This window comes from Melanerpes formicivorus, unplaced genomic scaffold, assembly GCF_026170545.1.
Source record: "Melanerpes formicivorus ecotype bairdi unplaced genomic scaffold, bMelFor1.0.p_v2 SCAF_12, whole genome shotgun sequence".
Lineage (NCBI taxonomy): Eukaryota > Metazoa > Chordata > Aves > Piciformes > Picidae > Melanerpes > Melanerpes formicivorus.
The window spans coordinates 10026744-10039337 of record NW_027142364.1 but is presented as its reverse complement, the minus strand read 5'-3'; the positions used below and the strand labels follow the sequence as shown (position 1 = coordinate 10039337).

At 45.9% G+C, this 12594-nt stretch overlaps 1 protein-coding gene across 2 annotated transcripts in view; it reads right to left on the bottom strand.

Annotated features, from left to right (window-relative positions):
- Positions 1-203: 203 nt before the first annotated feature.
- Positions 204-12594, bottom strand: part of ARHGEF4 (Rho guanine nucleotide exchange factor 4) — a 176653-nt gene continuing 164262 nt past the window's right edge. For both annotated transcript variants that reach the window (XM_068145262.1, XM_068145263.1), the window contains 5 exons: positions 11861-11990; positions 10843-10974; positions 9490-9733; positions 8691-8768; positions 204-7511 (listed from right to left, as the gene is read on the bottom strand). In XM_068145262.1, coding sequence (XP_068001363.1) covers positions 7354-7511; positions 8691-8768; positions 9490-9733; positions 10843-10974; positions 11861-11990 — 742 coding nt within the window. In that variant the 3' untranslated portion in view covers positions 204-7353. The remainder of the gene's footprint in view (positions 7512-8690; positions 8769-9489; positions 9734-10842; positions 10975-11860; positions 11991-12594) is intronic.

Below are 12594 nucleotides of genomic sequence, written 5' to 3'. Positions count from 1 at the left end.
TAAAAAACAATTTTTTATAAATGGTCCAGCAGTAAGAGGTGTTTGGTAGCTCCAGGAGGTTGTATTGTCTGTGTGCATTACAGAGAATGGCAGACTTTCCAGGGAAGTCTCATGGGTACAAAGTTAACCCATAGCTATAGGCCTTTGGTGGACTACAAGTTACCTCAACACAAACTTGAAACTGGGCAGCCCAACTGTCAGCTTTAATTACTGCATCTAGAGAGATGCACTAGAGGATGCTCTAGAGAGGAGAGGAGTTCTTAAGCAGAATACTGTCACATAGCTCCATTTGATTGTGGCAGCTATAAAGGCTTATTTTGTACACTCTGGGAGGATTACAGAACTAGACAAGTGCAAAGCTGATACCTTGTTTATTTCCCATCTCACAAAGGTGTATGTGAACAGTCACGCACAAAGGTACACAAGTCGGTTCAGTATCACAGGTATTTCATTTGCACAGGCTGTCAAACAGGGAGCTGCTTTGGTAGCAAAGTTGTGCACTGTGTGCAGAGGAGAGTGGTGTAGTTGCAGGGAGGAGGATGACAGGAGTGTTCTGCAGAAAGAACAAGCAGCCTGTGTTTTTCTTAAAACCACTAGTGCTGCCAGGGGATTTTAGTACTGCAGTTGTTAAGTGAATGCGTGGGAAACATAAGAAATGGTGTGGCACAAGGTGGTGATCCCAAGGCAAGGCAAGCTGCAGTGTGGCTGTGGCCAGGGGGAGTGTCCCTTGGCCTCTGGTGAGTCTGGAGCTCTGTGACTGTGAAGATAAAGGCAAGTGAAAGCCAGGTTGCTCTGTTCATCAGTGTGTGGTAGGCTACACTCCAGTACCTCCCCCTGCTCTGGAGTAATGCAGGGGTGCATTCTTGCTTCTGCCATGTGATTTTTATTTTGATGGCCTTCTTGCCCTGGCTTAGCTCTGAAATCAGTTGTATTGGTTTGTCTCTGCTGCTTTGGAGATAGCTTCCTTCCCCTGCACTATCAAACTGAAGGATCAACACCACACCTTCAGTGTGTTAATATCATTTGAAAGCACTTCAGATTTTTTTTCAGTTTTCTATCCATTACCAAAGCTCTTAGCCCATTACTTACCTGAGAGCCTGATCTGTGTCTCTCTTGGACTGGGAGCTCTGGGGAACAGGGACTTTGTTCTGGTAGACTGTTACAGGACATTGCAGTTGACCTGATGCCTGTAGCAGTGAGGTACTGCTGCTTGTCAATAGCAAGTCTTGATAACGTCAGTAGGAAACAAGCAGCAGCAGGTGCAGGCTGAGGCTCCAGCAGTTGATTGAAGTGTGAACAGCCATTCTTAAAGCTTCAGGAGTTACTGTACTACCATATTCATTGTCCAAATAAGTATTGCAGTGCCATAGCCCTCATCAGCGGGTGCACAGCAGATTGAAAACAATTGAGATAACAGTAAAACAAGAAAGCAACCCTTGCTGGGAGCTTTGCCACCTGACAGAGTTCTTAAGTAGTCTGTGAAGTGAGGGGTACAGCACTTGATCAAAAGACTGATACTTAAAAATCAGTGACAAGGATGATACATTTAGTTCACCTATATATAAAGATATGCTTCCACTACAGTCATCTGGAGGAGCACAGCCTGATACTTTGACAGACACTGCAAAAGATGAAAGACCTTTTTATTACAAACAGCTAATTTGTGGGTTTTCTGGCATCCCAAGAAATGCAGCATTTTGAGTCTGAAGCGCTGAGCATCTTTTGGAATGCCAGTTACTTGTACATGCAACTCAGTTTCAAGTTGTCCCAATTAATGATGGGGTGTCCTGGCTTTCTGATGGCCTTCTGGAAGCTGCTAGGACACCCAGGTGCAGACGCTTGATGCATTGTGGGCTTCAGGGTGCTAGTCTGTGGAGCAGTGTCCTGGAGAGCTGGAATTGCATGAGGTGTGCAGATGCCAGGCAAGGACTAGGCCAGGCAAACAGGGCTCTCCTCACCCTGCACCCACCCACTTCAGGTAAGGGGCAGAAGAGATGGAAAAGACTGCATCAGGGCAACTTCTAGCTCTGTTGTTTTGATTGAGAACAAAGACAGTTTGTTCTGCTTTTGATGCTATCAGAAGTTGAAGCATAGGCATTTCTCTAGTGTTGTACACCCACCTTCTCTGACTCAGTTATTCACAACTAAGAGTTCAAATACATTCGATTTTTTTCTTTAAATTTCTTTTTGGTCAGAGCAGAAACTAGATGATTTAGCAACCACTGATTCTCTTTGTATTAACTGGTAACTTCAGCAAATCGTTCCTCTGAGTGGTTTGTGCGCTTTACACAGGTCTGTGTCTTACCAAGTAAGTAAAATCTAGGTAGATTTTACTTGTTAAGAATCATGGCTGCTTTTCACAAGGAGCTTCCTAAACAGATGGTTACATAAGGAGGGTAATAGATAAGAGTCCCAACCACCCCTGGATCGAGTAGTCTGTCCTTTTTGTGCATGTTAATGCAGGAGCATTTTTCTGAGTAGTTAGGTAAGTTCTACCCTGAAATCTGGAATGATTGCTGCTCTTCAGACTTGCATCAGGAGCTTCAGTTTCTTGTGCATGAAAATCTGCATTTCTAGCCATGGGGAAGGGTCATCTCCAGAGGAGGTAGTTCAGAAGTCTTGCATCTCTGCTCTTTCATGCTTCAGATGGACTCTTCTTGTGAATCTGCTATGGTTGTGTTGCCTGTTAAGCTCAGAAAGGTTGACAGCAGCTGTGCTTGACCTGTTCACATGCCAGAAAACCCCTTTATTATGAGTATACATAGATTCTCAAGGTCATCATCTAATGTGTGCACAGATGCCTTCTGTGCTACACAGGCATTCTCCCTGATGCTTTTCACTGGCAGTACAGTGTGAGTAGCTCCAGTGAAAATCCAGAGACCAGGGTGAAGGAGGAAGTGCTGTGTTCATTACCACTGTGTAACATGTGCATTTCACTGGCTAGTCAATAACTGAGGAGATGACTTTTGGGTATCTAATCATTTAAAACCAATGGAGGCTACACATGATCTGAAACAGTTTGTTCAGGAAATAAGTAATAGGTTTTATGGTTGGAGAATCAGGAGGTGGCGTGGAGTAGGACATAAAGGATGGCATTTCTTGATGAACTCCTCCTCAGATTTACAAGAAGTCTATCTTTCCATGCTGGCACCAGGGTAGGTACATCAAGCAAAGTGAGTTTGATCCTTACCTGTTCATCAGTGTCACTGCTGTAACTCCACTAACTAACTGTCACCAGGTTTCTGCCTCTTTCAGCTGATCAGCTGTTATACCTGATTTCAGCCTTGCACAGGGGATTAGGTCCTAGCTCCAAATGTTTCTTGCAAGACTAGAATCAGAACTGAAGACACTTTTAAGGAAGAGTACTGATAGGCAGTCAGGTAGAGAATGTATTTCTGTACCAGGAAAAAACCCTTTGTATCAGCTGGTGCAGTGCAGCGTTTGGCCAGAGAGGTCTGGTCTGGCACTTGGAAAGATTTCTGTAAAAAGTCTTGCTCTGTAAGTGTGCACAGGTCATACGGAAGTTGTGGAAGAGGTGGTAAATAATTTGTTCATTTGAACAACTTGATGCATATTTGCTGTTCAGAGTATTGCTACACAGATAATTAGTAGCAGCCAATTCTTATGTGTGCTTTAGCACAAAGGAGAGTGGGGACATCTGTCATTGCTCTTCACAGCTGATGTTCCCTGGGGTACTGTGCCACTGTAACCCCATTTGATTCTGTAGAGCAAGTCAGGATTTGTACTGGACTTAAGTCAGTGTAAATGTAAAGCTGAGTGTGTAAAGCAACATACAAATTAAAACTATGAAAAGTTGCAGCAAGGGAAACTTGGAATAGATTTAAGAAATTTTTTTTCATAATGGGGACAGTGAGGTATTGAACAGAGACCCAAAGAAGTTTTGGGGCCATCTCCATCCCTGAGCACACTCAGACAGCAGCTGGACAAGCCCATGAGTAACCTAATGCATCTGCACTGTTAGTCTTGTTCCAAGGGCATGAGCATGTGTGGTGGCAGGGGATGTGTCCCATGGTCCCTTCCAGCCTAGGTTTGCTGGTCGGATGCAGCATTCCTCACTTACTGGAAAGCTGATAAGCTCATAAAACTATTACTCATTTCCTTGCCAACAGATTTTCTTCCTGGCCAATCAAAACAAACACACCATGGGTAAGGAAAGGGGGTGCAGACACTTAGGGTAAACACAAAAGTGACAGTTGTCACCCATTACTGAGGGTGGCGTTTGCTGGCCACAGCTGTCTGATCCTGTGCTGGCTGTGGCCAATGCAGTGAAAAGTACTTCAGCTCTGTAGGTGCTGTGACATCCCACAGGAGTGGTGTTCTGCTCAGTGCGAGTGCAGCAGCACATCCTGTGCACACAAGCAAGCTGTGTGTGGTTGCCCTGGAAGGGGAGCATGTACCAAAGGCTTAAGCATGTTGGAGGGGTGGATGCTTCTTGCAGCAAAGGGGTGTTGTGCTGATGTAGCTGTGGGACCAGGAGGCGGCAGGTGAAGATCCCAGCATTGAGGAACATGATTGGTGTGTTTGTGTTAGCAGAGCTTCCTTCCACATTCAGGGGCAGACTGGCTGCAGCGTACAGGATTTAGCAGAGGTGTAGCGTGGACGGACAGCTCTCATCAGCAATTAGAGCAGCAGATGGAGAGGTGCCCAAATGGTGTAATGCTCATGGCATCCACAGCACAGGTTTGGGAGGTGTTGCTGTTAATTTTGGTGCTTGGCAAGCAGTAGTAGAGCCTGATCTCAGCAACTTCTTACAGCATCTGTGGGCTTTCTGGGTAGAGAATAACTGTTCTGTATTTTAGTTCACATCAGGAGCCCCAGCTGGGGAAAAAAAGAATCTTCATGTTGGCTGTTAAAGCTTAGGCCTCCACTGTGTTCTGTCCCATGAGGGCAGCTTAGTGAGGTCTTGTGGTGAGGGTGAGGCTGGCCAGTGCTGAGCACTGTGGCCTTGATCACACAGATGTACTTTACAAATAGGCTGATCAATTGTTTCGTTGGTTGCTTCCCTGCCACCCCATTGGAGTGGACGGCACCTGTTTGAAGGGCATTCCTGCAGTGTCCCACTGGCTTGTTTTCCCAATTGCTGCCATGGCATGAGAGAGGCATTTTTGATAAATGACAGACCAGACCTGTAGATCCTAGTGCTGGTTCAGGTCTCTATGAAGTATTCCATCAGCATTGGTAAGCCCCATTTTCCTCTGTTGATCGGTGTGGCCTGCCTGGGTGGGAGGGAGTATTAAACCTTCCATGGGCAGACAGCTTTTCTGTGAGAAAGGGAAGTTCTGGGTTGGTTTTTTCCTGGTTTTTGGTTACCATTCTCCCTAGCACAGCAGTAAGTAGTGATGTCACATCTAGTTCTGCCTAGGAGAAGAGCATGGAGTTGTGTGTTTTCCCAGGAAGGAGGGCAGGTGCCAGGAGGAGAAGCTGGGTTCTCTTTCAAGTATGTGACCTCTTGGCGCTTGCCGTTCCTCTTTAATTCTATACTGTTCAAAGTAGGTTTGAGCATGCTCTGCAGCTGGGTATTCCTGGACATGTTTTTCCATTTAATTCACACAAGCTGTTTGGGAGCTGGTGACTTGCTAACCTGGATCAGTAGTCTAAATGACCAGCACATCTCCAGCACTGTCTTACTTCACCAGTCTTCCATCCAAGGGATAGCTGCTTTGAGAGTAACTTTCTAGCATGGCTTGTACTGATCAGTGGCCACTTCTAAGTTGCAAGAGCAGAATCTCTAAATGAAGAGAAACAAGTTCACACAGACACGTTGGAGACAAACACAGGCTCAGAGTCACTTTTTACAAGTTTCTTTATGAAATTAAATGTTGCCCCTGGTCTTGGGGGGAGATATAGTGCAAGAATGACTTTGTACATGCTACTGAATTCAGATATCCCTGGACAACCAGAGTGGTTGTCTACAGCATCAACAAACACTAGACTTCTGAGCTCTGCAGACAGTGCTCACTCACACCAGCGTCATGATGAAATGAGCAGGTGTCTTCCTTCCACTGTTGCAGATGTCTTTTAAGCTAGGGAATTCAGTCAGTATGGCTTCTAATGCGCTCACTAGGGTAAGGCAAATCTTTCCTTTTGCTAACCAAGGTTGAAATTTCTTTTTGGCCATAGTTTAACACTTAGGTATTTAAAGTGAGGCTCTTAATGCCAAATTTAGGCCTTTTTAAAGTGGCTTGCCTTTTTTTTTTTTTTTTTCCCCCCAAAGGTGTAACAAGACTGTGGTAATTCCCCTTCAGTTGGGAGCCTGGGGGAGTCTGCATAACTACCATCTTGGTTTTAGTCTTCCCGAGTTGAACTGTAGACTGTGACTTCTGGGAGCTAGTTTTGAAAGTACTGACCTTTCTTGGGGAGGAAACAAAAAAGTAAAGAAAAAAGGAAAGGGGAAAAAAAAAAAAAAGAACAAAAACCCAACCAAACAGAAACAGAAGAGACAAAACAGGCATCAAGTTAACAACATCTGACAGGAACAATTACAGACTTACAAAATACACAGTTCTGATCTTTACCATAAATAAACACATTACAAACAATGAGCATTTTCATTGGCCAGGAAATATGGCAGAATGATGGAGAAATGAGAATCTAAGGAATTGAGAACAGTATTAATTAGGCACATTTTTCTCTAACTTAATGTTACTCAAACCCACTAGAGATTCTTGAACTTTAATCATGCTGCAGATTGATTGGCACAGTTGAATGTCCTATAGTCCGTGATGGCGTTGGGCTAAAGGAAAAGGTCACAGTGGAATATTCACTGTTGTCTGAGTGCCTGCAAAGGCTAACTGAATGAGTTAGACATGGGTGGGAGGATCATGTCTCTAAGAAATGAAGGAGTGGAGGTGGGCAGAGAGCAGAAAGGTTTGTCCCTCTGTGGATCATGTCAGTGACTTGGAACTGCCCTTCAGAGCATGTCAGTGGGCTAAGAGCTGGCAGGTGTAGCAGCTGCCATTCCCCCTCCAGCAGCTGCTAGACAGCAGTAGTGTTCACAGCAGGAAGGAGTGAGTCCAAGTACAGCTGACAAGCAAAATCTTTTCAGATGAAACGTGTCAGGCTCCCTGCTGTGATCTCCTGAAGTTTGCCTCTTGGGCGCTGTGCGAGCCTGGCTCGGTGGGACTGGCACAAATGCACACAGGTGCAAACGCACACACAGGGTCTCAACTTGGAGCCAGTGCAGTCAGTTGGGTTGAAAAATAAATAGGGAAGGCAGGAGCACATGTGCCATCCTCCATAAACAAAGGAGTGGAAGAACCTGGACTCCACCTCCCAGGACTGACAGTAAAGTGCTTTCTTAGAAGTGGTTCAGGCACAAACACGGGGCTGCCCTTATTTCCGGAAGGGTGTCAGCCTGCTGATGTTCTGCCAGAAGTTCGAGGGCTTGCGCTTGGGCTCTGCCAGCATGAAGACTTGCTGCTGAGGGAGTGTAGTAGGCAGGGTGGGATGCTTCTGACGCATCAGAAAGTCATAGTATGGCCTGGTGACAGCTGTGATGAGGAGATGGGAAGCAGGTTACTTGAGCACAGTTCCCTTCCCCGCCCTCTGCCCAGTCCCTGTTGAAGCGCCAGGGGAGTGAATCGGGGTTGTCTTAGCTCTACCCTTAGTTTTAGCACTGCTCTTTAGGATTAGAGTTGGTGCTGTGGAAGTCCCAGCAATGTGAAGCATAACTGGTGTTCTGTCAGCGTGACAGCAGCTGCAGCTTACCATTCATGACCAGCTCCACAGGAGCCTTTGGTTTGGGAGAGGCAGCTGACGTGCCTGTGCCACTCTTGCCTGTTACAGCTTCTGCAGTGAATTTCTGAGTGTAATGGTCAGTGTTTAGCCTGCTGTTGGGGCTGGTTTCTGTGCTGGTCTCTGCTGCTTCACCCCTAGGGCTTGGTGCTATTAGGCCTGGCCTCCTGAACATCCCTCATTTGCAGCCAATACTTCTGGCTGACTCTGAAATGTAGCCAAGCTCTTGGAGACTTGCCTAGGATTTAACCAGCAGCTGGTACCACCGAGAGGAAGTGGTTTTCTCTCTGTAGGTCTTCCTCTGGATATAAAGAAAGGGGTGGTGCATCACAAAGTTTGGTAGCAGGAATCTTCAGGTGATAGTGCTGTGGGCACAGGAACCTTCCTTGAGGTCACACTCACCTGGCTGCTGCTAAATCTTCTACATCTCTTGAAGGTTTAACTAACAACTCTAAAAGGTCGTGGTACATGCCTGTGGCTTTCTGCCAAGGTCACAGGTTTCCAAGCATCTTCCACAGGCACAGCTTCCCATGCAGGAATAGATCCTGCTGCAGTGACCTTTATGGCCCTCTGAAGGATGGGGAATTGCTGTAAAACTTAATCCTGTCTGTTCGCAAAGGAAATGCTATACTGCTTGTGGCTTCCCAGATGAGACTACCAGCCAGCCCTGGAGCAGAAGCAGCTTGCTTGTATGTAGTGGTGCTTTCTGGCTCAGTGATTAGGTGCAGAGCAGCCCTGCTGTAGTTAGAAATAGTTTCCTAACTCCAGAATCTGCTAGGAACTATGCTGCAGATGATGAGCTCTGGTGTGATAATCTGGCCTCCTCAAGAGTTTGTTAATGCCACTTCACTGAAACTATTCCCATATAGTAAATATGGAGCCACTCCCCCACCCCCCCAGTTCTAGCAGCATCTATATGTTCAGGTCTGACTCACCCTTAGGTTTCCCAGTCTGGTGCTGCTTGCTGGCATTCAGCATTGCCTGCTTTTTCTGCACCTCTGTGATTGAAAAACCTTGAAGATAAAACAGAATTTGTCAGGTCACCAAATACAGCAGCAGGTCCTCATTTGTATCTCTCTCATGGGAGAACAGTGGCTCAGAAAGGCAAATACGGTGGTAGGAAAATGTCTGAGGTGAGAGTCACAAACTGAAATTGCTCCTAAAGTCAAGAAGGGGCACACACTGCTCCCCCCCGGCCTGTGCTGTGCTCCACAACTCTTCCCTACCTCATGCAAGGTTTACTGCCTGTCTCTCCTGCCATGCTTTGCTGGGTGAAGAAGCCAGTCCATATCAGCTGTGTTTCAAATCTCATTAAAGCACAGAAGTCTGAATTAAGCAGGATTTGAACTAAACAATGGAAAACTTCCCTCACAATGAGAGCCCTTCGCTGAACATATTTCGTATAGGTATTGCCGTGCTGGGCCCTCACACTGTACTGCAGAAGAATGGCAGCTGTCTGCAGTGTATTGAGTGCTTTGTCAGCCCTGCCTGAACTCATTAAAGACACATCAGCCTCCCTGAGGACATATGGCACTGTCTACTCACAGGGGTGTGCTTAGGTTTTATTTCAATTGCACAGATTAGTTCAGATGTGCAATTCAGCAACCCAGAGCTGGACTGGAGCGTGGCCTGGCTTCTCTGCACTTTCAATCCTCTTCAGTAGCTGGTGACTTAAAGAGGAAAGAAAAAACTCAAACCCCACCCCACTGTCTCATAGCAGTGCTCTTTCCATACCTGTCTCCTGGTCGAGCTGAACTTGTCTCCTTTCGTTCTCAAACGCCTTCAGCCAGCGCTGTTTCTGCTCAGGTTTTTTTGCACAGAACAAGTGGACTTCCTCAGTGTCTCGGCAGTGTAACTTAAATGCATTTTTCACACTGATGTTGAAGTCTTTGTCCTTCCCATCTTCGACATCCAGTATTTCCATATCATCCATGTTGATGCGGCTCTTGTAATACAAGATGTCCCGGCGCAGGAGGTCCTGTAAGAGAGAACACAGACTCATACACACATTAAGCATACTGGCGTAAGCTTCTCGGTGGTCGCTTCAGTCCTATAAGAGAAAACTGATGCTGCATTTGGATCTCTGGTGTTGCAGAGTGCTAAGCTCCTGTTGACACTACTGGCAGTAGGGGGTTTTCTAGTGGCAGCGTCAGGGTAGGCTGGCATCTGCTGTTGTGGGATGTCAGTTTCCCTGAAGAGCTCTTAATGAGAAGCAAGCATGTGTGATCGCACACATGATTCCCAAAGCCTCATTAAGCCTGTGTCAGAAAACAGATTTTGAAGCCTACAGTCCCTGTTAGCCAAAAAGGCCTAATTAGCTTTTTGGTTTTGACTTGACAATAAAAAGTACATTAGAATGCACTGATAAAACAGTGAGGATCTCATGCCTAAGTTAACCAGAAGTACCTGTAGGCCATGGATTATGCAAAAACAATTGGCATGATCAGTTCTGAAATTCCAATGGAAGATACACTCCACTTGTTCTGTGAGGGAAGATGTATTACTGAGGTTATATGGGCTGTCCTTACAGACTTACATGTGATGTTAATGTGGTCTTACTGACTGTCATGACTCACAGCTTTTCATCACAGCTGCAGTTGCCTTCAGAATATGCTATTAATCTCACGTAGATTTGCAGTTGGGGAAACCCAAAAAAAGTACAGCCCAAAAGACATTGCTCATACCTGAGCTGTATAAAGTGAACTCTGATGCACTGTGCCTTGGAGCAGTGCAACACTTTCCTCTCTTGCTGTAAGAATTAGGCCAGTAGTTAGTTCCTGTAGCTTATGGCTGTAGTCAGGTACACAGAATGCACTAGGGCATCAGGGAAAAGACTGCAAGAAACACTGCCAGAATCTGTGCCAGAAGCACAAATAAGGCCAGTAAGTACTGAGGAAACAAAAAGGGTGGAGAGTGAGTTCACCCAAATTCTTTAGCACTGTCATAGATAGCATTTGTGCTGGCTAGTGGAGATGAGGCACTGAGTACCATGGTTTAGTTGATTTAAATAGGGTTGGGTGATTGGTTGGAATTGATGACCTTGGAGGTCTCTTCCAACCTGGTTGGTTCTGTGTAATTCTGTATTACCTTCTTGCAGCAGACAATCTGGTGATCAAAGAGGAAGAACATCCTCTGTTGGCTCTTGGCTTGGGGGTGGGAGATTTTGGTTAATTCCCCAGAATAGATGAGTTCTGAACTTCTGACTAGGACATCTTCACCCTAAGAACAGCACAAAGAACAGGTTGGTCACAGCCATCTGAAAACAGGGGAAAAGAAATAGGCCTGTAGTCTTATAGGAGACACTCAGCTTGGCTGAGGTGCCTGTGTGGCCATGAGGCCTGAATTCCTGCTGAGGGAAATTCCTCTGGAAATCAGAGGGAGCCTTTGTGTTCAAGGGTAGTTCCTGCCACATCAAGGAGACACTGTGCCCTTGGCACCTAGGGAATGGGAACTGAATTTGATGAGGAAAAAATAGTATATTAAAATCTCCTTATCCAGGGAGTCTGCTCAGGGTAGCTGGTCCATGCCTGACATGAAAGGAGGCACATAAACAGCTGAAAATTTATCCTGATACCCTTGTGGAGGGGAGATGGTCTGGTCTTATTGCATCTAGAATTCAGGGAATTAGTAGTCCTGTAGTTTTGTTTCTTTCATTTAGCAGGTTCTTTAAAAAAATGAGCCTACAGGGAGGCTTGGCTTCCTTGGCAGAAAGGCAAGCAGCCAGAATAACGTGGTTTGTTTTGTATTAAGGGGCAGCTCTGCTCATCTTGAGAGTTTGAAGTCACTCACAATAAAAGGGACAATGAGGAAAAATAATAAAATTAGCATGTAGTGAAATTCTATTCTCTAAGGAAAGTGGGGAAACAAAAATCCCAGGGAGCATGCAAAGGCAGCCAGTTTGTGGCTGGGTTCTGTACTAGACTTCCAGTTGTACTAAAAGATCTGTTACAAAAACCAAACCAAATAAATGACCCACACAATGAGGGGCAGCAGAACAGAGGTAGGGCAAGATAGTAATCCTTAGGAAGAGCTTATTTTAGCAGAAGCTGTTGGAGGGAGAGAAGAGGCAACAGAGAAGTTTCAATCTATGGGGAAAGCCTCTTACCTCCCAGTCTTCTATGGAACTCTGCCACTGAGCAATTTTGTCAATGTTCTCCAGCCGCCGCTTTCTCTCGTTGATGAGCCGAGCAACATTCTTCATGGCATTTAAGGCAGCTTCAACATCTTTAAAATCCCTGGGGTAGGTAGGGCAGAGGTGTTAGGCACGACAAAATTACATGTGCTTATTGTACCTACACTCCAAAGGAGTGGTATCCAACATGGCCTAGGGCTGGAGAGTAGAAAACAGGAGTTCTGCTTGCAGTTCTGTCCCAGCTGTTTCACACGGCACGTCAGTTACATGTTTCTGTGGGTGGCTTTTCAGGTGCATGCTGGTTTTGAGGCACAGACTAGACTGCACAAGTGCAGACCCAAGTTTGTAGAAGAGAAGGAGGTAACAATCAAATTCAGCCACAGAGGTGTAAATAGGAGTTAGTGGACCAAGCTCCAGGGCTTTCCAAGCCTTGGGTTGGTTTGGGGTTTTTTGCACAATGTAACAATACATTCATAACGCCACTGCTTCCATACAGGCACCGTCTCTGTCATGGACAGGTAAGGCAGTTCAGCAGTAACTGCCTTCATTTCAGATCAGAGCTGATGGCTTATCTGGAAGGGTAGGATAGGCAGTGATCTAGCCTTCCCCAGACATTGTCTGCTGGGGAAGCCCTGGGCAAAACTCATGACTGCCTGTCAGCCCTGAGGTGCTATGGTGTAGTTACCTGGACATTTTGGGTTATATTC